The sequence below is a fragment of the Protopterus annectens genome, chromosome 3.part0 (genome assembly GCF_019279795.1).
Source record: "Protopterus annectens isolate FY-2018-M chromosome 3.part0, PAN1.0, whole genome shotgun sequence".
In the NCBI taxonomy this organism is placed as follows: domain Eukaryota; kingdom Metazoa; phylum Chordata; order Ceratodontiformes; family Protopteridae; genus Protopterus; species Protopterus annectens.
The window spans coordinates 1,417,861,039-1,417,887,251 of record NC_056731.1 but is presented as its reverse complement, the minus strand read 5'-3'; the positions used below and the strand labels follow the sequence as shown (position 1 = coordinate 1,417,887,251).

The 26,213-nt window shown below is 37.0% G+C and overlaps 1 protein-coding gene across 1 annotated transcript in view; it reads right to left on the bottom strand.

Moving 5' to 3' along the window:
• Window positions 1-25,971, bottom strand: part of NSMAF (neutral sphingomyelinase activation associated factor) — a 2,091,028-nt gene extending 2,065,057 nt beyond the window's left edge. Inside the window, exon 1 of the mRNA XM_044065485.1 lies at window positions 24,936-25,971. Coding sequence (XP_043921420.1) covers window positions 24,936-24,973 — 38 coding nt within the window. The 5' untranslated portion in view covers window positions 24,974-25,971. The remainder of the gene's footprint in view (window positions 1-24,935) is intronic.
• Window positions 25,972-26,213: the final 242 nt, after the last annotated feature.

Here is a 26,213-nt window from a genome sequence, read left to right as displayed (position 1 = left end):
ACTTGTAGACCAGTTCTGAGTATTTCTTTCGTAAGCCTGTTTGTGACGGTGCCCAAATTCAAAATGATGCAACTTCACAACCTGTTACCTCATCTTCCTCATTTAAGTTTCCTGATAGTATTAGATTTAAAAGATGCTTATCACATTCCTATTCATCCAGATTTTAGGTGTTTCTTAAGGTTGTGTGTCTGGATAACATTATCAACTCCCTGTCTGACCCTTAGGACTACCCACTGCACCGAAGTGATTGAACCAGTTCCCCCTTTCTAGGTGGGAAAGAGTTTTATTCAAGGATGTTTTTAATGCCAAAGAAAAGACTTGTAGACCAGTTCTGAGTATTTCTTTCGTAAGCCTGTTTGTGACAGTGCCCAAATTCAAAATGATGCAACTTCACAACCTGTTACCTCATCTTCCTCATTTAAGTTTCCTGATAGTATTAGATTTAAAAGATGCTTATCACATTCCTATTCATCCAGATTTTAGGTGTTTTTTAAGGTTGTGTGTCTGGATAGCATTATCAACTCCCTGTCTTACCCTTAGGACTACCCACTGCACCGAGACTGCTCACAAAATGTGTAGCTCCAGTTATAGCTCATTGCAGGCTACAGGGTATCCACATTTTTCCATATTTAGACAACTGTTAACTCAAAGTCTCAGGAATCTCTCTCTCTCTCTGATGATAGATACAAAAGCTGGAATTCCAACAGAATATTCAAAAGTCTTTCTTGACTCCTTCTCACAGGATTGTGCTCCTGGAATGTCAACTGGACACCACAGTTCAAACAGCTTTTATTCCACAAGAAAAAAATAAATCTATACCTAGATTTATTTCTAGGATTTTATATTCAAACTTCAGTCACTGCAACGTAATACCTCAGGATTTTCAATCTCATGATAGACCTGGCAAGACTCCACATGAGAAACAGACAGTGGTATCTGAAGTCTCTTTGGTCCCAGCACCAACACCTTTTGTCTTTTCAAATCCCAGTACTAGGGTTTGTCAGAAGAGAAAATCACTTGGTGGAGACAACAGATCTCTCTAAATCCAGGCCTCCCCTTCTTCCTCCTTGCTCAAAAGCAGTCTATCACACCAGACAGCAGTTTCAGGAGGGATAAAAGTACAAGGTGTGTGGGAGACAAAGGACAGATATAAGCACATAAATATAAAAAAAGAAAGTCTTGCACTGATCGAGGCACTCAACTCTCTGAAGAGGTTATGAGGACCAAACATGATTCAATTTGTTACAGACAATACCACACTTATGTGGCACATCAATAAGCAATAGGAAAACTGGCTGTACCACCATTGCAGGCTAGCCATATTAGCTTGGGATACAGCTTCACAGCACAATCTCACTCTACAGGTATCATACATTCTGTCAAATTAAAACTGTGTAGCAAACAAGCCGAGCAGGATAAGGACAGACCCTCACAAATGAAAAATAGATTGGGGGGTCTTCCAAGATCAGATCCATCTGTGAGGATTTCCTCAAGTAGACCTTTTTGCCTCCTGTCTGAACAATCGGCTGACAAGATTCTACTCCAGGACTCCATGTAAGAAGGCTTAGAAGACAGATGCCTTTTATTTTTCTTGGATAGGAATGTTCCTAAATGCTTTTCCACCCTTTCCACTAATATTCAGGGTACTTCTAAAGATGCAGGAGGAGTCCCCTAAGATCATTATGGTAACATCCAGGCAACAGTGGTTCTCCCTTCTTATGGAAATGGCCAGGGGTAATTAGGGCATAGTTCCTCACAGACTGGATTTATTCACACAAAAACAGAGGTGTTTGACACACCCAGACACCAACTTCAATTGACTGCCAGGATGAGAGGGTCTTATTTCCTTTTAGGCAACTCTTTACTAAGGACTAGCTGCTGGTACTAATGGAGACAAGAAAACCTGCTACTAAAAAAATCCTATATTAGGAAATGGAAGAGATTTTCTAGTTGGTGCCAACGACACAACCAGCACCCAGTTAGGACTAGTTGTTCTCTGGCTTTTACAATATTTGTGTGAGTTAATATCCTATGGCCTTTCTTACTCTATCAAAGTTCATTTATTGGCAATTTCAGCATATCTGCCCATGGACCTCCTCTTTCAATGCAGACTCATGTCAAAATATTTTTGAAAGTGGTTTTGTGTAAGAAGCCTCCAAGAAAACCAGTGGCCCCTCCTCTGGATCCTAATTTTGTACTAGGGAAGCTAACACTTGCTCCATTTGATCCTGCATTCTTAAGGAAAACAGTTTTACTGATTCCTCTGACCTCTGCAAGACGAGTATCTGAATTGCAAGCCCTTATAATCAGTCAATCCAACCCCATTTTCCACAGGGACAGTTTTTTTTCCAAAGAACTAATCCTCCTTTTATGCCTAAAGTTGTATCCAAGTTTACTTTAAAACCATCTCCCTGCTTTCTTTCCTGAACCCAAAAATGAGGGAGAAAGGATACTCCATACCTTGTATGCTCACAAATAATTCAGGTACTACCTTGACAAAACTAAATCTTTCAGGTCTTCGAACCAATTGTTCATTTCTTATGAAGGTAAGAAGAATGGACTATCTGTGTCAAAAGAGACTATTTCAAAATGGTTGTCTACAGCTATTACCTTTTGTCAAACTCACAACAAAACTATTCCAGGCAGGGTCACGGCCCAGTCTTCCAGGACTTTTGCTTCATCTACGGCTTTTTTGGAAATTATTGAATTCTAGAAGTGGCAATGTGATCCTCTGTACAAATGCTTACAAAGCTCTATAAGCTTAACTCCTTCTCTAGGTTTAGACCAGGCATTGCAGGGACCATTCTTCAGGGGCTCCTAGACTTCCACCTCCCAAGTGTAGTAAGCTAGAGTGATTTACCAATATAGCCAAGGCTGCTGCAGCAGTGATCAATATGATGAAAAAAGAACAAACTGAGTAAACTTACGAATAGTAGATATTCAAATGATCACTGCTGCAGTAGCTGCTCCCTCCCTCCATAAACCCCCCCTGTATTTTTTGGTATGGTGATTATGACAGAGTGTGGTTATTTAGAAAATAAAAAAGCTGTCAATGCCATGGCAAAGTCACAAACAATTTGTTAAGCTGCTTTTAATTCAATGCACACTTTTCATTCGGCTCTCTGGTCGAACTTCTTCAGACCATTAAAAAGGTAACTCAAACTATAACATTTAAAAGCACCCCTTAAAAGGGTCACATGTTGCATCACCACCTATCACAGTGTACATTAAAAATTGTTCATGTTAATCGACTAAATTTAGCTCACTGAACTAATTCACAACATTACAAGTGAAGGGTACAATGGGTGTATCAAATTACACTTGCTTCGTCTCAGTAAAAAGACCATCCAGGAAACCACACATTTAAATACATCTTAAAATTCCCGAGCCCAAATAGAATGCATAAAATCACGATGAACGCATAACTTTCTCACAACTGAAGACAGTTGCTAGTGACGCTATACACGTCAGATATTTCATATTCATTCACTTTGCTAGCATAAACTCAATTCACTTCATCTTAAAATTTACAGAACCAGATGAAATAAAATCACAATTACCCCATACATCCTCATATGCAAGAGTGATTGCAGACAGCACCAAATTCATTGGGGAAGTATTATTAATTCACTTCGCTAGCACATTTCAAACCTTTGTAATCACCTCATAACTCCACCCATTTATTTCCTCGTGACTGAATAAAGTAAGCTACTTGGATAGCTAGGTTGTCAGTATTTCAGATTAAGTGCACCTAATGGAAGCAACAATAGGACAGCAATCACATAGATGCACTAGCACGGCATCCATTAATAATCTAAGAATGTTAAAAAACTGACTGAATAAAACTGCAAGAAATAGGGAAAGTCTTATTTACAGTGAACGGAAAACACACCAAATAAGTAAATGGTCAAACAATCAGTAAAGGATGAATTTATACTCATATATACTATTAAGGCAGGTCTATATTAGATCACCGAACGCTTAAAAAAGCGAACGGTGATTAATCGACCCTATGAAATCTTAGACACAAACTCAGAAAAACAAAAAAGAAGCAAGAGCAGTCAACTTCCGCCAATGAAACCAATACGCCACAGGATACAAGACTTTATTAATCGACCCTATGTAAGCAAAAGCTTACAATTTTGAACTGTCAGAACAGCGATTTTTTCCCTAGGGAAACAAATCGCTGTTCCAAAAAAAATAAATAATGTAATGTTTAAAGTGTTTATTTTTAAGTGGGGGGGGCTTCACCCCCTACTTAAATATACCAACTCTGAGAACGCACTACAGTGCCAAAAACAGCAAAGTAACGACGCGGCCAAGCAAATTCTTTCCCAGGGAAAGAATTTGCTTAAAAGCCACTTCGATACTTTGCCGTTTCAGGCTTTTGAGTTCGACCTAGATGCATTCCAAAGAATGCATATTCAGTCTTCTAATAGAGAACCATTCAGGCATGCACCACCAAAAGGCTGCAAACCTACTAGACTGTTAATATGTAGTCCACTCACCCAAGCTATCAATAAAAATACATATGCATGTCTATACCACAAAGGTAGTATGTACGTATATAAAAGTCGGAAAATAAAGACAGGAACCATTGTGGGATAGCTATAGTAATAGCTAAACTACAACTCTGTTTACCTAACCCTAGTTATATTCATCCAATTTACACTATACACAGAAAAGTTATCAATAAGAATATGTATGACTAACACAATATATATGTAAATCTAAAAAATAAACAGAGATAGAAGGGAAGGAAACATTGCAGGTAGCTATAGAATCTAACTAGCTAAGCCATAAACTCTATTTACCTAATCCTAGTCAAATCCGTCCAGCATACACTATACAAGAAGCAGTGGACTAGTAGGCACTATACTACAAGGTCACCTAAAATACAGTCACCCTATGAACATGGTGTACATATTAAAGGATAATGTATAAATAGACCAAGGGAGCTCATAAATAACTGACAATGTCAAACTACATTAATTCATCAAGTGCTCTCTAAAAATTACCTTCCCAAACTGTTCAACTTTAAGATGCACTTGATGGAGCAGGCATCGTTTAGCCGTGGGTATATATAAGCATCTAGTTTGATTTGCCAGAGCAATTCAAGCTCCTCCAACTTTAAACCCTCAGGGCCATCCCTTATATTGTATGGGATCTGGTCGATGGCTGAATGTTTGAATAAATGATCCTTAAATAACGATACATGTTTTGCCCTGTCAGGACATTCTTCCAACATGCCCTAATTGCATACGGATGTTCATAAATATGTTTACAAAGCTTACGCTCAGTTTTGTCTATATAACAGGCTGGGCATTGCTGGCATTTTGTAAGGTAGATGACAGCCTTGGAACTGAAATTAAATTTATTCCTTATTCTATATTCAATGCCCTTGATGTTGAAGAAATGTATAACTCAATATGCCTACAAAAATTACATGCTTCACATTTAGTCATACCAGCAAAGTTAGATTTCCTAGCTATTTTAAGCTCCAGCAAATTCTTCAAATTGGGGCCCCTTTTATATGTAATCTTGGGTGGACTTCCTACTTTTTGTAACATATCTGCATTGCTCTTAATTAGGCCCCAATTTTTATTCAAAATATGCCTGGCTATCTGGTTACCCCAAACAATTGATTGAATCTTTGATGCTGGAAGTGAAACTCAAGAGGAATAAAGGGATATATTCCCTCATCTTGAGTATTACTACTCCTAGTAATTCCAACGGTGAAGTTAAACAGGGAAATAGGACAGAGTTTAGCTCAAATAGTGTAAAAAAAACTTCCAGCTGAGCTTAATATATTCAACATGGATAGCCAGATGGTTGGGTATATTTTGAATAAAACTTGGGACCTAATTAAGAGCGATGCAGATATGTTACAAAAAGTAGAAAGTCCACCCAAGATTACATAAAAGGGGCCCCAACTTGAAGAATTTCTTCAACATCAAGGGCATTGAATATAAAAAAAAAAAAAAAAAAAGAAAAAAATAATCGGGAATAAATTTAATTGCAAATCCAAGGCTGTCTTCTACCTTGCAAAATGCCAGCAATCCCCAGCTTATTATATACGCAAAATGGAGCGTAAGCTTCGTGAACATATTTATGAACATCAGTATGCAATTAGTAAGGGCAAGTTGGAGAATGCCCTGGCAAAACATGTATCATTATTTAAGGATCATGGATTCAAATATTCAGCCATCGACCAGATCACATACAATATAAAGGGGTGGCCCAAGTTGGAGGACCTTGAATTGCTCTGGCAAATCAAACTTGATGCTTATATATATCCAGGGCTGAATGATGCCTGCTCCATCAAGAGCATCTTAAAGTTGAAAAGTTTGGGAAGGTAATTTTTAGACAGCACTTGATGAATTAATGTAGTTTGAAGTTATCAATTATTTACGAGCTCCCTTAATCTATTTATACATTATCCTTTAGGAGTTATCCTGTATGATGTATATGTACACCAAGTTCATAGGGTGACTATTGTAGGTGACCTTGTAGTATAGTGCCTACTAGTCCACTGCTTCTTGTATAGTATATACTGGATGGATTTGACTAGGATTAGGTAAACAGAGTTTAGCTAGTTAGATTCTATAGCTACCCTGCAATGCTTCCTTCCCTTACATATATATATATATATATATATATATGTATATGTATATATATATATATATATATATATATATATATATATATATATATATATATATTTATTTTAGATTTACATATACACTGTCTTAGTCATACATATTCTTATTGATAACTGTTCTGCGTATAGTGTAAATTGGAAGAATATAACTAGGATTAGGTAAACAGAGTTATGGTTTAGCTATTTAGACACTACCGCTATCCCGCAATGGTTCCTGTCTATTTCCAACTTTTATATACATACATACTACCTTTGTGATTTAGACATGCATATATATTTTTACTGAAAACTTGAATATAAGGAATTTAAAACAGCTTGGGCAAGTGGACTACATATTAACAGTCTAGTAGGTTCACAGCCTTTTTGTGGAGCATGCCTTAATAGTATATAAGAGTATAAATTCATCCTTTACTGATTGTTTGACCAATTACTTAATTGATGTAGTGTTTTGCGGTGACTTTCCCTATTTCTTGCAGTATTATTCAGTCAGTTTTTTAATATTCTTAGATTATTAACGGATGCCATGCTAGTGCATCTATGTGATTGCTGTCCTATTGTTGGTTCCATTAGATGCACTTTAAATTTATCTGAAATAGCACAAAGTAATAACAATACTAGTGACAGACAACCTACCCGCCCAAGTAGCTTACTTTATTCTGTCACAAGGAAATAAATGGGCGGAGTTATGTGGTGATTACAAAGGTTTGAAATGTGTTAACGAGGTGAATAAATAATACTTCCCCAATGAGTTTGATGCCATCTACAGTCACTCTTGCATACGAGGACGTATGGGGTAATGATGATTTTATTTCATCTGGTTCAATTTTACAATGAAGTGAATTGAGGTTATGCTAGCAAAGTAAATTAATATGAAATATCTCACGCTTACAGCGTTACTAGCAACTGTCTTCACTTGTGAGAAAGTTATGAGTTCATCCTGATTTTAATGTATTCTATTTTGGCTCTGGAATTTTAAGATGCATTTAAATGTGTGGTTTACTGGATGGTCTTTTCACTGAGATGTGAGAAAGCAAGTGTAATTGGATACACCCATTGTACCCTTCACTTGTAATGTTATTAGTTCAATGGGTGGAATTTAGTTGATCAACATGAACGATGTTTAACGTACACTGTGATAGGTGATGCTGCACCATGTGACCCTTTAAGGGATGCTTTTAAATGTTATAGTTTGAGTTACTTTTTTAATGGTCTCAAGCAGTTCGACCAGAATGCCGAACGAAAAGTGTGCATTGAATTGAAAGCAGTTTAACGAGTTGCTTGCGACTTTGCCATGGCATTCCTGAGAGCTTTTTTATTTTCTTAGTAGTTTAGTGTGTATTCTACTTTGTCTCTAGGGTGTGGTTATTTTTTTTTGTTTTTCTTCCTACCACTGTCCTTTCAGTGTTCAGCCTCCCTCCGTCTGTTGTCAAGAAAGCTCTGAAGGGCTTGGCACCCAAACTTGTCTTAGTCAGCTCCACTTGAGCTGCCTGACAGTTTGGGCTCATGGCAGGTGCCCCGTAGCTTTGGAACCTGTCCGGCTTTTATACCTCTGGCAGGATATAACCCATATAGTTAAGATTACTGCAGCAGTGATCATTCCAACATCTACTTTTATTGCAAGTTTACTTACACAACTGTACTTCTGTAGCACATACTGCCTCTACAGCAAATGCCTAGAACATGTTTAATGGTAAAGACTTTTAAAAACTGTACAACATTGCCAAGAGCACTGAAATTGTAAGAAATGAAAGTTACTGCCAAACTGCTGTAAAAACATAAGTTAAAAATATATCTTCAGTTTAGCAGCAAAACATTTGCAGCAATTTAAGTTTTTCCCAGAAACTGATCATTTTATTTCTGTTTTGCTTACCTAGGGCTGTTGTACTCGGACTACTCGAACAGATCTTTTCTGACACTTACAACTGCTGAAGAACTTGATATGAGAATGGATCAGTGATCTAAGGGTTTTAAATTACTTTCACATGGTTTGTTCAAGATTCCTGCTGCAGACATTTCAAGATACTGAACTAAATGCAGTCCAAAATTATCTAAAATATAGTGCTGTATAATTTGTCATAAAGACTGACTGTGCAGAAATGTAACAATTAGCATTTTCTTAAAGAGAAGGCCAGCAGAAAGTTTTCAAATTATTATAATACAGCACTATAGCAGAACACATCAACCTTTACATTTGTAATTGTTTTCCTTTCTAGTAAAATAACCAACTTGTTATCAAGAAGCACCACCTCATGATGTTTAACATTCACAAGTAAAGTGGGCCCTGAATTTTATTTAGCAACTGATGTGAAAGACAAAATGTTTAAAATGCATTACTTGCTACTGCTACCTTAAAATGTCAATATTTAACCATCACTCTTGGTTTAAGCAAAGAACTCAAGACTTCCAGCCTCAAAAGCTTCTGAAATTGTTCCAATGATAACATCTTAAAACTGTTGTCTGTCATTGCTGATTTTATATAACTTAGATTTTGATTGCACTTTATGTACTGGAGCGTTTCTCCCTGTGCCTCCTCTGAAAAGGGGCCTATGTGCCCAGCTGCACTTCCCAGATCAACAAATGTAAAATTAAAAAATAAATAAAATTACTTACAGCAGTAGACAGTTGCATATGATTTCATTCCACAGTTTAACAATATTTCTGAAACAAGGCTGTTTAAAATTCATAGAACAGTGAACAATTGCAACATAAAAGTAGGGCCACTGTTAACATACACAGCATTTCAGACAAAAGCATTACTCAACAACTGATGTTTTAGCTAAGAAAATTGGGGGGGGGGGGATTACATACATGACCCCTGGTTTCAGGGCCTTAGTATATAGCTCATATGCTGAAGTCATTGAGAATGTTAATATGCATCCCACTTTCTGCCAGTGACATACAGCAGAGGATAGCAGGAACAGTGTGTGATGCAGACGTCTGAACTCCTCTCTCAACTAGTCACAATATTAGTAGAAAGTGCTGTACCTTATCAGGTTCATTTCATAGCTGTAAGAGCCACATCTGAAGTTATAAAAAAATGCTCAGTTTCCTCTCTCATTTCAGCTTTCCTAGGATAATGCAAACTTGTGTCACATCTAATAAACTACATTTGCTGGAATCAGTTTGTTTGTGATCACTGTTTTGACAAACAAGCAGTTGCATTTCTGCCTATGACATCACTGACCCTATTTTGGGTGCTGGAAAACGGACTTGCCTGTTATTCACTATTTTTGTTTGTCTAAAAGTAAAATGGAATAAACAATAAGTTATAGAATCAGCAACCTACAAAATCAGTAACTGGAAAGTCAATAACAACATTTAAGAGAATACATAATAAATGCGTATGAAACGAATCTGGTGAACATACTATAGTTGGCAGTTTATTATTATAAACACTGTTACCATCATTTTACCCAAAGTGGTGGAGATTGCACTAGTTCTCCTTCTAGTTTTCTACACTTTAGAATCTTGGTATTGGTTCCTTACTGCAAATCATAAGTGATGTGGTTTACCACACAAAGGCTGGTAGTTCCTATCACATGGTTTGGAAGTTCTGCTTTTTTGATCATTTGTTTAATCAAGCTACATGCAATCTACTACCCTAGTGTTCAGGGGTAATCCACACTGGCCTGCTTTAGGGACGCCTTATAAAAAATATGTCTGTATGTATGTATGTACATGCATACATTAAACATTATAAATGTATATACATATATGTCACATATAGGTTCTGGTCATTATATCAGCCATTCATTTGCATAACACAATAAACTGTAGAGTCATTTGCTAGAGCATTCAGTGCATCGAAAATTCATGTTGTTGGATGAATCCTTTATCATAACAGGCAAGTGCGGTGTGTGTGTGTTTTGGGTTAGGTTAGGATATAGATTTAATGGTGTATGTATGTCTTAGTGCTTGAGTGCGTGTCTGAGCCTGTCTTATTTATTTATTTTTATTAAACATCAATATTGAATTATCACTTATGACATAGGCAATCATGCATCCATATAAATGAAAACAAACCATATTGACAATTTCAGATGAAAACATTATACATCAGTTATAATCTATCCAGTCACTGTTGGTCAAGCATTACATAGCTCATTCAAATGCTCCCTTCTTTTAAATCTCATTCATCTGCATGTATTGTTCCCACAATATCAATTTTTTTCTATGCAATTTGCACCTATCCTTTGCTAAAGATCCCATTTCCAGTTGGCTTATCTTTGTTACTTTAGTCAATACTTCTAGTACAGTTGGTTTTGACTCTGATTTCTATTTCCTAGTAACTGCTTTTTTTTTGGCAGCCACCATAATTAGACTCTGCAAGGCCTTACTATGTCTAGACAATTCCAATTCTGTATCATACGTCAAAAACATTTCCTTAGTCATACAAAATTTGCTCACCCAGTTTGTTTGATAGAGCGGTCTGCAGGGGGTCTGCCAACTCATTACACTCCTAGAAAATATGTTCCCAATTACCTCTTTCTTCCCCATTACACCTCCAATATTTGCTATCTACCTGAGGAAAAATTCTTTGGAGTCTACTTGGGGTATAAAAATAACTATGTAAACACTTCCAAGCAAAGATCCTAAATCTTCTAGGTTTTGTTGCATATACATATACCCCCCCATTGTTTCTTTGAGAATTACTTATTCTACTAAAAATTCTACCAGTGCTGGTCTTTTGCTTAGGATCCCCATATTTCTCGGATATCAATCCTTGATAGGGAAAGCAATCTCTAGCCTGTAGTCCAAATAAATTTCTGGCCTCTACCAATTCTATTCCCTTTCCCCTCTAATTATTTGCTCCCAATACCTTGGTTCTTTTGCCAGTTCTCCAATAAATTCCAGCCCCTTCTTGCCTACTGTCTGTATCCCTAATTGCAGTCATTCTTATCAGCAGAATCTCCTTCCTCCATTCCTGTGTTGGCTTAGTTCTTGTAATACTTTCTGCTACTTTAAGAATATAATATATTATATTAAGTCATTTATTATGGCCAGGTTTGGAGCATATAAATCTGTACAGTTACCGTTGTTCTCCTTAAGGATCTGCATCCAAAATCCCAGTCTTTCCTTGTTTCTTGAGCTCCCCCCCCCCCGTCTTGTCATCATCCCTTTGAATTCCAGGTTTCTGCTACTATGTATAGGAGTCTTAACTGAGTAGCTCTGAAATACCCCTTCAAATCAGGTACTCCCAGACCGCCTTGTTCTATTGGAAGAATCGGCTTATCACACTTGATTCTTGACATCTTCCCCTCCCAGATAAAATCCTTCAGCCCTTTATTAATTACTATCTACAACTTCTCCTCTTGTTGATAAAAATATGCCTGGCCTGTATATAAAATGAAAGGGACTAAAAACATTAACAGCTTGTATCTTGCTATCCATATCCATAAAACAGAGCTTCCAATTTCTCAGTTTTTGTATTACCTTTTGTTTAGTCTCTTCCCACATATCCACTGCTGCCACAACAGAACCACTTTTAATCCATACTCATAAGTACTTCATTTCATCATGTCCCCATAAATATGGATATTGCTGAACCAGTTGGTGTGTGGGTACGTAATTTACAGTTATTGCCTTTAATTTATCTTCATTAATTTTGTATCCCCAAAAGATTTGAAACGGTCTCAAAATGTTTCACAACATTGACATGTCCTTTTCTGGTTTTATCAAGTAAAAAACATCATCATCTGCAAAAACAGCCAGCTTTTCTTAACTACCATACCAATTATGTCCTTGAATTTCTGAGTCCCTTATTTTCTTTGCTAGAAGTTCTAAATACAATGCAAATAACAAAAGGGAGAGGACACCCCTGCCTGGTTGCTCTGATCAAACAGAAATTATCAGAGAGGAACCCACCCACTTTAATTTTCACTTCTGATCCCTCCTATATTCTCATAATCAACCTTACAATGTTATCAGGGATTATATATGCTTACATCACCCTGCTCAAACTCCCAGCTTATTCTGTGAAATGCTTTCTTTACATCAAGACCTACCAACAAAAGTGGTATTTTCACACATTCTGCTTCTCTCTGGATCATCAATGTTCTGTTAATGTTGTCAGATGTTCGCCTCCCCTCCACAAAACCACACAGTTACATATCTATCAATTTTGGCATCACCTTTGCCATTACAGAAGATCTGATGGGTCTTTACCCTCTTTAAGTCACCACCACTTTCTTCCAGGACGCTGGTGCTTCCCCTCCTCTCAAAATACTGCTAAAAAAAACTTTCCAGATCTCAATCATTTTTTTCCTCCTGGATTCCAAACTTCCACACTTCCACAGGAATACCATCTATTCCTGGGGACTTTCCTGTGGATTGGTTATAAATCACTACTTTCATCTCATCTCCTCCTATCCTAACAGTTAGTAATTGAGCCTCGTCTACCTCTAACCTTGGCATATTTAATTCTTCCATAAATATTTCCATTTCTACCTTTTCTTGTTTGCTTCCTTTTTATAGGAAGATAAGCCTGACAACAACCCTTTCTATTTTCCATTGCCCAAGTCATTGTGCTAAGTGTTTGTGCTCTGGAGTTGTTATTAAAAAAACAGGTACTTAATCTTTCTAAACTCATGCATATTACCGAGGTAATCCATTATTTTCTGTTAAGCATTCTACAATTGGTTCTCTTCTTGTTCTGTGAGAGTCCCCCTATTCTGCAATATTTTAACCTTTGTCAGTACCCTGAATAATTCTTGTTACTTCTTAACCATCTCTCTCTTTCTTGCCTTTTCACCCTATTTTTAAACTCCACTTTAATTTTATCCCACTCCTTATAGCTTCAGAAGTAATTTCTATACTCTTGAATAGCTCCTGAATGGTCTCCACTACCCATTCCTTAAATTCTTCTCTTTTCAACAGATAGGTGGGAAAGTGGCAACATCTCATTTTTATTTCATTACTCTATGTTTTTATTTTAGTTACTATTGGCACATAATCTGAAACAGTTATTGGATGCATATCAAAACATTCAATTAAATGCACATGTTCCTGCGAAGTCTAGTCTAAACCAGTTTTTGTACCTTAGGGAATAATATGTAAATTCATTCAGAACTCCTGCTACTAAATTCACCTCTTCCATGACAAATATTTTCATAAATTTCTTAAAAAATCTACCCTGTTTTGTTACATTTTCCCTTCTGCCCCCCCCCCCCTACATCTTTACTGCTGCAAATCAAAGTCTGGTCCCCACCTATAAGTAATATTCTCTGCTGAAAGCTAATCATTTCTCCCAGAATTTTCTTAAGCTCCATTATAGCAGTTTTAGGTGGAATATAAATACATGCCAGTGCAATCTGCCTACCTTGCCAGTAGCTCCTTAGTACTACAAATCTACCATTATTACCTTTTTTTATCCTCTTTTATCACTATTGGAGCTTCTGTTGCAATTAGTATAAGTACTCCTATTTTCCTTTGTCCCAGGTATTCCTCTGAATAACCATCCCAAAAACCTTTATTAAATTCCAAATGTGCTTCCTGTAGCATATTTAATATGTCACCACTCTTTTGTGTGTGTGTGTGTATATATATATATATATATATATATATATATATATATATATATATACATATACACACACGTGTATGTGTGAGAACATTTATATTTAAAGAGAATGTCGGTGTCATTATTTTAAAAAGTTACTATTCAAACCTTTTATGTTTAACAGCTTTTTTGTTAAATGCCTAGCTTTATTGAAAGCCCTCAAACAATACACACACACTACACCCCTAAAACCTATCAACTTAAAACTAACACAGAAAACTATGTACATTTTCAAATACTGAAGTTTTAACTACCCAGTAGAAACAACTGCCACAGACTGACAGCCACACACACACACACACACACACACACACACACACACACACACACACACACACAGACTTGGCTTAACCTAAACGGATTATGTATGCTAAGACGCATGGTACAGTCTGTGCTTCTACTAAGTACTGTTCAGTTTTGTCTTATCTTTATGCACATCATTTTTTCTTGTATCCTGCTGTTCTGATTCCTTTTACACCACAGTGCCTACATTTCTTAAAACTGAACAAAGAGAAAGAAAGAGGGAAAAAAAAGAACAGGGGCAACTGTTTCCTTTAGTATCCCCGTTACACTTGAAAATAACTGAAAACAAACTTTACCTTATAGCCTGTATCATGCATTATAAAAACACTACTATAAAAAAACAAACTTGTTTTACTTACAGTTAACTATTTCTTTCCTTTGTAGGCATGTGCTTTAGAGTACCCTACAAGTTTAACAAAGTCAAAAAAGTCCAATATTTCCAGGTTTTCTTATTTGGTCATGTTTCGTAAATATAATTAGTGCTTTGTGATTCCACTTTTATTTGTCAATTTCTAAGTTGCTAGTTTTATTTCTGTTGATCTCCATCTTCCAAATCTAGTATCTGCTTCATTTCCAGCATACACCTGGTTCAAGTAAACTCTTCTGCTTTTTTTTTTCTCTCTCTCAAGCATTTTCCATTAAAACATTGGAAGAGGTGTCACTGGCACAGTCGCGTTCTGTGATCTTGTTACCAGTAGAACAAGAAGCATTATTGTTTTCCGTTTCATAACTCACATTTTGTTGGACAAACTTTTGTATTTCTTGCTTAGCATGCTCTTCATAAAAACAAAAAAATGACTCTCTCCTTTTGAAGGACAATTCATTCTGGTAGGACTGCATCTTTACTATTAAGGTCTAGGCTGCTTTCTTTTGGCCAGGTTTGGAGCATACACACCCCATATGCCCTTTCAATTAACAACTCCTGCTGTGGAATACCAGTCCAGTTGCTTATTTGTGGTTTCATAAAATTAATACAGTCTGTTCCTACCAGCTTCTCTGGTACACCAGAGAATTTCAGGTTTTCCCTACATGCTTTGTCCTCTAATTCTATTTTTTTTTTTAACATTTTTTCTTGAGCAGTGTCATATTTAGCTAACCTTTTCTTCATTTTGACCTCTGAATTTTGCAGTTTTATTAGCTCATCTGAATATCTTTTTAAGGCTCCCTCCGTTTGTTCCAGCCTTTTGTTATTTGAGTTGATATTCTCCTTCAATGTTTCATTTATTTTAATCAGTTCTGAGTACATTTGATTTTTTTCCTCTAGATTACTGGAGCCATGTCTTGCACCAAAGCTGGAGCCTGCACAGCTTTTTGCTGAACAGCTGTAGAATTCTTCCAAGTCACTGTTTTTCCTCACCTTTTGTGACTGACTTTAAGGTTCTCTGAATTTATTTTCTAATGACATCCAGGCAGTGTACTTAATAGCCAGTTACTAAAATGTACCCACAAACATTAGTTTACTGGCTCTCTCTTCCGAGTTTCTGCTTTCACACTAGAAGAGCTGAAATTAAGCTGTTACTCAATGTGCAAATAGTCTGTCTTGTTTATTGGTAGTATTATGGAAAGTTTTTTTAAGGAAGGTACAGGGTTATAATTAGCACATATTACTAACCCTGCCCCTAACCCTACACATTACCTTAAAAAAAAAATTCCATAACAGTACCGCTAATCAGACAAATTAAGAGTGTAATGTTAGAGAGTTTTGGTGTAAAGATCACAAAATTAAGTTTGCTTGCTTTTATAATATTTTCTACATTAGATGTTTTGAGTGTTAAATAGTGCGATTATTATCACTGCATTGTGTCGGATGTGTTGCAATACTGAAATGAATCACAATATAGTTAGATACACAGATATATACATAATTCAAATCTTGCTTTAAATGACAAAAATATTTTTGACAGGCTATTTCTGTTATGGATTTATTTTTATGTTGCAGTTTTCAACACAGCAATCAAACTGAAGTTCAAGCTTCAGTATAACAAGATACAACAGTATGCATAAAAAAGGAACACAATTCAACAGACAGGGACCGAACAAGATTGATGGAAAACTACAATAATAATCTCAATCAAAAGATAATACAAAAGTTAGCATTAACATAGAAAAAATATAACTTAAATGTATAGAAATAAGACAGAATCAATGTTCATATTTCAAATGGTACAGGAAAAGACTTCTGAAGGTAATGAGATGATGTTGCATGTACCAGGGCTGAGACTTCGTGGAGTTGCACAGGTGCAAAATAATAGAGGATTATTATCGGGTTGCCAATCCTAACCTGCTTATTATATATCTGATACATGGATGCCAAGAAATTCACCATGACAGCAAAGCTTGAAAGGTGACTCTTGACATCCAGATACAGAACATACAATTCAAGGTTATGATTGAAGACCTTATCATAATTCTATGTAGTGCATGCAGCTTTTTATGCTCCTTGTACTTCTAGTTACAGGGAAAAAAAGTGCCAAGTGTTTTACCGGCCTTCAAAGCCATAAAGCACTTAGCAAGCACCGTCAGAAAGACAGCATAACACAGTCACTTACGTTTACACTCACCTTGCCATGCATCTCAAATGTCCAGATTTTTGCATTATAAGTTTGATTTGCTCTTCATCTCAGAGGATTTAAGTCACTAATCAATTACATAAATTTGAATTTCAGACTTCGTAATCTTTGGAAAATGCAGGTGAACACAAGTAAGTTTATAACAGGAAGTTAGGGACATTTTGTGGTACAGACACCAAGCAGAAACAAATCTGTTTTCTTTATTTTGCCACTGTCTTTGCTGGTCAATACTGGCAGATATGACTGTCTAGCATGAGACCCAATCTTAACAAGTGAAGTTGAATGCTGCTTAACATTTTGTAAGTTTGGGTCTCTGTCTATAGTAGTGTGCAACTGATTTGTCTTTTTACGAATATTGGAGTGTAATCACTGCACTTCATGTACTACAGTATTACTTAAAATTAATGTTGCTTCTATATAAGCCTTGATTTTCCTCTGTTAGTTTCATTTTGAGTCTACGTAACATGTCATATTTCCCCCTTGCTGTAAGCTTATCATCAAAGCTACTTGATCAAAACAAATCATCTAGCCTGCTTCATGTAATATTTCCCCTGTTGCAAGTGTGGACAGTTATGCACGTTTACCTGCAATATCTGAACAAACTGTAAATCATCAATTAATTATCTAAACACAGAAGAGTCAAAACTTACTGCCGAGATTGTTCCACTGTTTTATACGAGACAAACTTAGGTAAATTCCCTTCTGCAAACTCATACAGAAACAGAAAAGAAGAAATAACTATCTGAAGCCCTGCACCTGATAGTAGGTCAGGCACATGTAGCGTAACGTGCAGTGATATTAACCACAGACAAGGAGTACAACAGTGAAATGCACTGCTGAAACTACACCTTGCTAGCTGAAGTAACTTAAGTCAGTGTTACACACTTCTGCAAGTTAGATATTTCCCTCATATTCTTCCTACTTTGTAGTCGTCTGCATGTTTTACTGTAAAGTATTTCCAGACCAGTACAAGCAAGAATTGTCCATGGCCTCCCTGGTATAGGCCCTCATTTTTACTATCCTGCTCTGAAATTTTTGTTACACTTCACGACTCACTCCTTTGTTTTTATTTGTTCCTTTATGTATCTGTGAAAGACAGCTTCTCTTAATAACCACATTGGATTTCCTATCCTTTGGCTTTTGACTTCCTTTGTTTTTTTAAATTGCCTTTCCTACTGCTTTACTAGTACTACTGTAGTAGTAAAAACAGTTCCAAAATAAAGTTTGAAATTTGTATACTAGTGTATCTCTGTTTTTTCTGACATGCAATCATTACTTTTCCATCTTGCCATTATAGTATTTTGCTACAGGATATGAGGCACTGCTCTTTGTTTCTTTTTTTTTTTTTTTCAAAGTCTGTGCTTATGAAGCCCAATTTTACTTTGACTATGTACTTAAGTTGACGTTAAACCATACTGTTGATCATGCCTTCAAATTGCATCTCACTTCCAGAGAGGATATCCCCTCTCTTCATCATTTAAAAACAACTCTCTTATCTCAGCCTCTACAACACAGTCTCTGTACTGCACCTCTCTCATTTCCCACTAAATGTTATACCTTAAATGTTTTTAAAACTTGAATGGTACTGCCATAGGCATCCTGTCTTTCCTTTGAAGACTGTACCCTAGCAGAACCATATTCTTCTCCCTCTCATTGTCCATTACATTAATCTATGTTGCAGCAGAGCCACCATAGTTTAGCACCACGTACTCTGAAATAATCTTATTTCCCAGGATCTTGGCACTACCCAAAAATTACTGTTTTCTCCCTTTCTTTTGACAGTGTCACCATTGTCGATTTCTCATTGATTTCTACTTCTTGGCCCCATATCCTGCATACCTTTAGTTGCAAATCTCATCTCAGAAGTTGTACAAAGGGACAGCAGTCCACTATAACAATTAAGCTTTAAGATAGTCTTAGGTTTTACTATATGGTACTGTTTTAGGAACACCTCATTATTGTGCAACGTTCCCTGACTAACTTGTCCATTGTCTTGAAAACCTTTGCTATTCCTTACTCTTTAGACTCCACCTAATCACATTTGCTCTTAATCTCTCAGCACCAGCTCTCCATTAGCTCTACTACTATTCTCCATCTGTAGGGTCTATCCACTCCTTTTACTTATTTGTTTCAGTTAAAGTGAACTGGACCACTAAAGCTTTCTCACCCACATTTATTTATTTATTTATTTTGTTAACCAGGTGGGTGAGCTTATCTACTGATCCTTTTCATTCATGAACTAGATGCAATTAATATCAGAGGGAAAAAGCTTAATAAAATACTTGGATATTAACATTACTAAATAAGACCAAGCATAATACACACAAAAAAGTATTTACAATGGATATTGATGGTGATTGTACTTACAAGATATATAAAATGAAAGTGTAATTTGTTCAGAGTAACACAAGTTTTCCAACTGTCAATTAAAACATCAGTGGGTGGACACACGCATAAATAAATATACAGATATCACATACAGGAGAAGAATTCCAGTGAGCCTACTTTCCTAGTACCATGTTTTTATTGCTGCATTTGGTGATCAGCTGTACATTCTTCCATCCTAAAGAACGACTTCAACAGTCAAAATGATTTATCCACTCCTAAAACTTTATATCTAAAGAAATCCTTTTTGGGGGATTAAAGTTCTTACTAATTAGTTATTATTACATCAAACTGCAACAATAAAACCATACTATTAGGAAAGTGGACTCATTGAAATTCTTACCTTTTTTAATTAAATGTATATGGGCAAGGATTTCTGAGAGTTGTGTTGGACATTAAAATCATATAATTTGTATTTTTATCTGCCACAAATAAAACTTTTGTATGTGTGATGCAGTTTCTCTGTTCTTCACATGTAAAGATGAAGGGATATTTGGCTCAGCACAATGAAATACAGCATGACACATGGTCACCTCTTTCAGGTAAGGGTACTGGATGTATATCCTTACAACATGATATACCAGTATTCGATGGTGAGCTACAGTAGTTTATATATCTCTGTGAGAATCACTGGAGAGCGGAAGACTTCTTATAGTCATGTATAGTGTTCTGGGCACCAATGGCCTCTCATTCACTTCTTTAGAAGCACACAGGATCCACAGAGTTATATGTGGAACTGCAGACATCTTAAAATCAGTTGCAACTAAGTGGCAGCATCATATGCTTAGCATAAATTATTCTTGAGTCCAGCATTTCAGGACTAACAGGGAACTATTTAAAATGTCCCCTTCAGAATAAGCATGTTTGCTGTAATTAATCCCCATCTCAATCAGCTGTAGAGACAGAAGACTCAAAACGCTTAGTATGTTTCGTAAACATTTCGTACTTAATTGTAGCTATTGTGCAGCTAATCTGTTACAATCCAGTTCTACTGTAACAGTATTCTGAGCATTTCCCTCATTCACGTCTACGTTACTACTGTTTCAACCCTTCCGAGCATTTTCTCAGGTGACAGAGTTTGCTGTCATACTGCTGGAATCTTGTTCAGTCAATCAGCACCTATATGAATTCAGGCTTATAACTATGATATTCCAGAACACATTATCAAGCTGTGACACATCTCATCACTGTGAGATTCATAATCATGTTACCAAGCTGTGACACCTTGGTAACTATTTCCCTTAGTCTTTTTTCTGACTGTTCTGTCCAGGTACGGAAAGAAATTTTAAGTACTTCTAGCAAGGGAGAAACGGAAGATAAAAGCCTAAAAATAATTCAGAGGAGCACAGCAATGCTTCTACTGCATTAAGGGTTTGGGCTTCACATATGCACATGTGTGTGTGTTCGCGCGTACACACACACGACAGTAGTGAAACCATCATTTAAGCCAACACTAACTTACAACTCTAAGAATGAACTAACATTTGCTTTGACACCTGTTATGCCAAAATTGGTAGAAATAAAAATTTTCCAGGAATAAACAGTATAATCAAAACATTTCTAGCAGATTTAAAAGATGAAAGTCCCTGTCAGAAAATATATTTACAAACTACCATCAAACAAATCAGCAATAAAGATGCCTAGTAAGCACAAATCACAGAAAGTAGTCTTCTAAATTCTACTGGGCCATTAAGCTGCCAGTGCAATAAAGACCATCAACAATATCTAGCATTAACACTTTTACAATAAACTATAATTGTAAATATAAAAAGAACACAAAATCAAGTCATAACTTTCAAGTCTTGAGACATCCTGCAGAAACCAGACAGTATCACATCTCTCTACTGCTTCAAAAGATCTGATGGAACCAGCCACTCCTCTCTTTCCACAGGTGTTAGGAGGATCATATGATCCACCTACAAGACATGAGGGAAGGGTTCCAGTCATTTCTAGGACAGAAAAATGAAGCCAAATACTTCCATCTACTAGTGGCATATCCAAACCCTGGAATTTGGTGGCACAGAATGGATGAATGGCTATCACACATCAGAAGAACTTGCTAAACATCCCTGAAGCAGTGCAGCGCAAGAATAAAAAAAATTACAAGCATGACATTTTTTAAATATATTTTTGCCCTCTTCTCCCCCATGTCCATCAAGCTCCATGTCCCCTTCTGGTACACTAGCTCCTCTCAAGTTCTAGCATGCAAAAACACAAAGAAAGGCAGGTGAGTGCTCAGGATAACAAATGTCACCTAGCACGGCTAAGAGAATTTTTGTATGTTCCTAACAACCTTCCCAGATGGCTGAAAAACATATTGTAATGGCCACTATGCTGGATCTTGTGCAAATGTGTGCTCTTCTGTACACTCAACACTCCAGACAGTGTGAATGCATGCCTCTTATTAGACTCAATCTCCCTAGAATCCCTAACAGCAAGTACTGAAGTTCTTGTTCAACTTGCAAACAACCTCCTCATATGATGGATGACACACATATACACACACACACACACGTATATGGGGGGAGTGGGTGATGCATTACTCTACATGAAGAGCACAGGGCGCTTATTTCTCATATATGGGGGGAGTGGGTGATGCATTACTCCACATGAGGAGTACAGGGCACTTATTTCTCCTGCAAAAAAAAGAAGTGATTTTTTTTTTCCTTAAATTTGGATAAAGCTACGCTTGGTTATATCCATTTAGGTATAGCTTCATCTGAATACAACAAGATGAAATACACTAACTGCCACTTTATCAACCCCTACTACCAATAATTATGGATAGGTATGGTCTGTAGGTCTTAAAAGAACGTTTCAAGCAGAGAGATGCACTTAATTAACAAGGCAGTTATCACAGTTCAGGTCTATACATTTTATTTGTTTAACTAAAATGATTGGTTAGTTATTTTTGGCTTAAGCCAGTCATCTCTAGAGTTTTTTTTCTTGGGGGGGCGCTATATTTAAACTGGTGTGCAGCTCCAAAAATGCTGGCTTACTCTCCTGGCTAATAACCTCTATTTCTCTTGATCACCACCCACCACCACATTTACATTTTTACTCTCTTTATCCCTTCCTATAGCTAGTTCACAATTCCTGCCTGTAATAAAAAAAAAAAATCATTATTTGGCACTGTTTTACCTAAACACAATTACAATGATGGGGGAAAACAATGAGTTTATGCGAATAAAGAACAGACTTTGCCCCCATGAGAATGCTATAGCACGTTTACTCATGATTTAACTATAGACCGTCAACAATGTACCTCAGATCAGCTCCTGAAAAAGGTATTAAGAACAGAAAAGACAGAAGATAAAACTTTTAGTGGTGCAGCACCCCACCTCTGGGGCACACAATCTGCTGACACTGTAACTATCACCTCCTAAAACATGTTTAAATCCAAAAGTTAAACAGCATATTACTCAACATTAAATACAAATGCTTGGATTTAATAAAGAATACTACCTCAGATATTCTTAGTTGCCAGAACTTAAAGATCAGCTCATGAGAGACGTTATCAGATGCTTACTTATGAACATTAGAATATATACAAAACAGAAGCAAACTGCTTTTCTCAAAAAACTGATCATAACATACTCCAATGCATTAAGTACTAACTGAATTAAAATAGTACATACACACAGATGCAAAACATTAACATGACGTTTGCTTCTCACCCATCATAGCTCAGGTTAAATTTAACAAAACTGATATCAAATAAGCATGTTACTACTAGAAAAGAAAACAGTACTCTGCTCAGACAGAAAGGTAGATGCTGGACACGAGAAGAATGCAAGGTAGGCACCATTACAGCTGCCCTTCCTGACCTACAAAATATATAAACAAATGTACAATATAAATGAAAATAAAACATACTGAACAATGGTCACAACACGGATTGAAAGTAAATAAAAAAATATTCAGAAAACACTGTTGCAACTTGATGAGTGGTGTTTGACTTTTATTGCCGAAGAGCAGCTGCCCACTAAGTGGTCTCTCTACTGCTACTTCCCTGTGATTTCAAACACTTGCTGAGGTTTTGGTACATCTTTAAAGTGGGTTGACTTTTGTTTATTATTTTAGAGAATGAGATCTACTACCAATCAGCTTTAGAAAAAAAACACTGTAATGCTATTATTATTTGAGTCAAGGAGGCAGGGTAGCACAGTGGGTGGAGTTGTCACCTCACAAGAGGGAAGGTCTTGTCAGATTCGGTTTTTAGCTTGTGTGAAGTGTTTTCACATCCTCTTAGAATGTACGTGTTTTTTGTTCAGGTACCCCGAGTTCCTCCCAAATGTGGTAGGTGGAGTAGAGTCCGTAAATTGGCCATAGGTGTGTGTATTTGTGGTATGACCGTATTAAAGAACCATCCCCAGCGGTACGGACATAGCTATACGTTACTGTCACTGTTATCACATCCCGACCTATCCCCATATGTAAACATGGGGAAAATACGGTTACCACCTGTCCCACTTTGTGAGGGACAGTCCCTCTGTGGGTATGTGTTGCCCTGCAAAATCTGACGTTTCTACAAAAAAATGTCCCACTTTGGGCATTTGAAAAGCTGGCGACCCTAGGGGGAAAATGAGTTGTAGGTGGAGGAATGAACCAAAAACGCACAGCTTGAGACCAGCTTCCTTTCTTGAAAGAGGATGGAAGTTCATTGAAAACGGCCGTACCCCCTGGCAGCAGCTGCAAGTCAAACTGCATCAATATACTTTTTACCTATATGTTTTTTGTATGCCAGTGTTGTAGGACTGAATCATTTAACGTTCATTTGTATCAAAGACTACTCTCGGAGCCAAAAAGGAGTTGTCAACTAGTTTCAGAAAAGAAACTAAGCAAGCGTTTGTTTCAGCACACTCATCCCCTTGTGAGGTCTATGTAAATTTCAGCAGTTGCACTGCTCTAGAAGTTTGAACTTCTGTCTAAAAAGGGCCCGGTCTTTCACCGAACGAGAACATTAAAGGAACTCACACATCTGGTAACCAGGCCGATCTAAGACCCCCACCCCTCCTTTTAGGTAACTGTTTAAAAAGCTTACAGGCACAGCCCTCAAATGTCATCGCGAGGTCGGTTAGTACATGTCTGGTGTGGATAAAGACGCTGACGGTACCAGGGAAGCATGTACTAAATCCCTACCAGGAGTTTAGACACTCATTTTTATTTTAATTCCTTACTGGGAGGAAATAGTAAGACGAACACACCCACCAATATTCTGCGTACAAATCATAACATAAACAATGAATTCCCCTCCTTACTGCGGCCTGTGAAAAACGCCGGGGGTTTAGTATGCAGATTTTTATTTTTCATGTCAGCTGAGCATCGCATACATCGCAGATGGGTAGACACTATCTCACGTTTGTTTCTAAAGGCGAAGGTATTGCGGACTGCAGTGACCAGGCTATAAAAGCGGAAAATTTGAAAAGTCGTGCCAAAATTAATGAAAGTGACCAACCTCTCCCGCGGACGTTCCTTCTTCTTGATGAAAGCCATGATGAGAACACAGAAAAAAAAACAAGCGAAGCTTCACGACGGAATAAAAAAGCGTGATCTAAACAGCTACTGTCTAAATGAGGAAATGCAACCGTCTTAACTCTGAGGGCAGGAAATACAAACGGACCACCTGAACAAGCTAGGAATGTTTAAAAGGGTATCACATATGCTTGTTACAAGTAACAAAGGGGCATTATACCGCTGGAAGTTTCCTTTCCTACACTTACAAATAAATTTGTTATAGACAGCTGTGGAATACATATTCTTTCCCTCACTGGCAGAGCATTATATGTTCTCGTTGGCCACAAGCGTGATGGTAATTGCACACGTTTATAACATTGCTCTTGTATCGACACGTAGCGGTATAGTGTGGAACAACAATAACAAATACGGTAATGGGGACACTTTTTTTAATATTGCTCTTACAAACTTAGAAAAATGATAGAATTGTAGGTTTTGCATCAGCATGAAATTTTCTGAAGGGTATGAAGTCTGAAACTCAAATGTCTGTCATTTTCTGACTTTAACCGTCAACGATTTGCCAAAAAACACGATTTTATGAGAAACAGACCAAAAATATGAGGAAAAATCTGGACATTCCGAAAAAATCTGTACAGCTGAGCGCTACGGAATTGTGTTTTACATGTCACAAATGCTTAGTATAATTAAACAGCTTAAAGTAAAGCATGCATTATGTTCATTAGGCATGCCAGTGGCCAAAACTGTGGCCCTTGGCGAAGACAAAGTGTGGAAAAATCGTAAAAATAAAAGTTAATATATGGGGCTGTTTAAGTGGAACGCAGTGGCTGTTTAAAAAATTTGTAAAAAGGCAGTTAAATGTGAAAAAGTAATTTTGCCATTATAGTGGGCAGCATGCAGACTCATAACAATGACAGGTAGTAGTGGTTGCTAAGGACATAGGCTCTGGTGTAGTGGTGTAACTAGGGTATAAGCCAGTAGGGGAATGCAAGTGAGCTTTATGTGTATGCTTGTTGTTTGTTTATTTCCCTGAAACGCTAATTCCACCTAAAACCCGGCCTTTTAGCACTTCTGTGGATCCCTAGTGATATCTGCATTGCTTACTGTACTTATTTCCTTGTTTCACTTGAAAGAAAGTTACTGTTTGTCGTTTTTGCATTTAAGTTACCTGTAACACATTGCATTTAAGTCACCTGGCACTTGCTCACTAAAGCAATTATATAAGTCAGCTCTAAAAAATGAAAAGCACTACACCCTCACA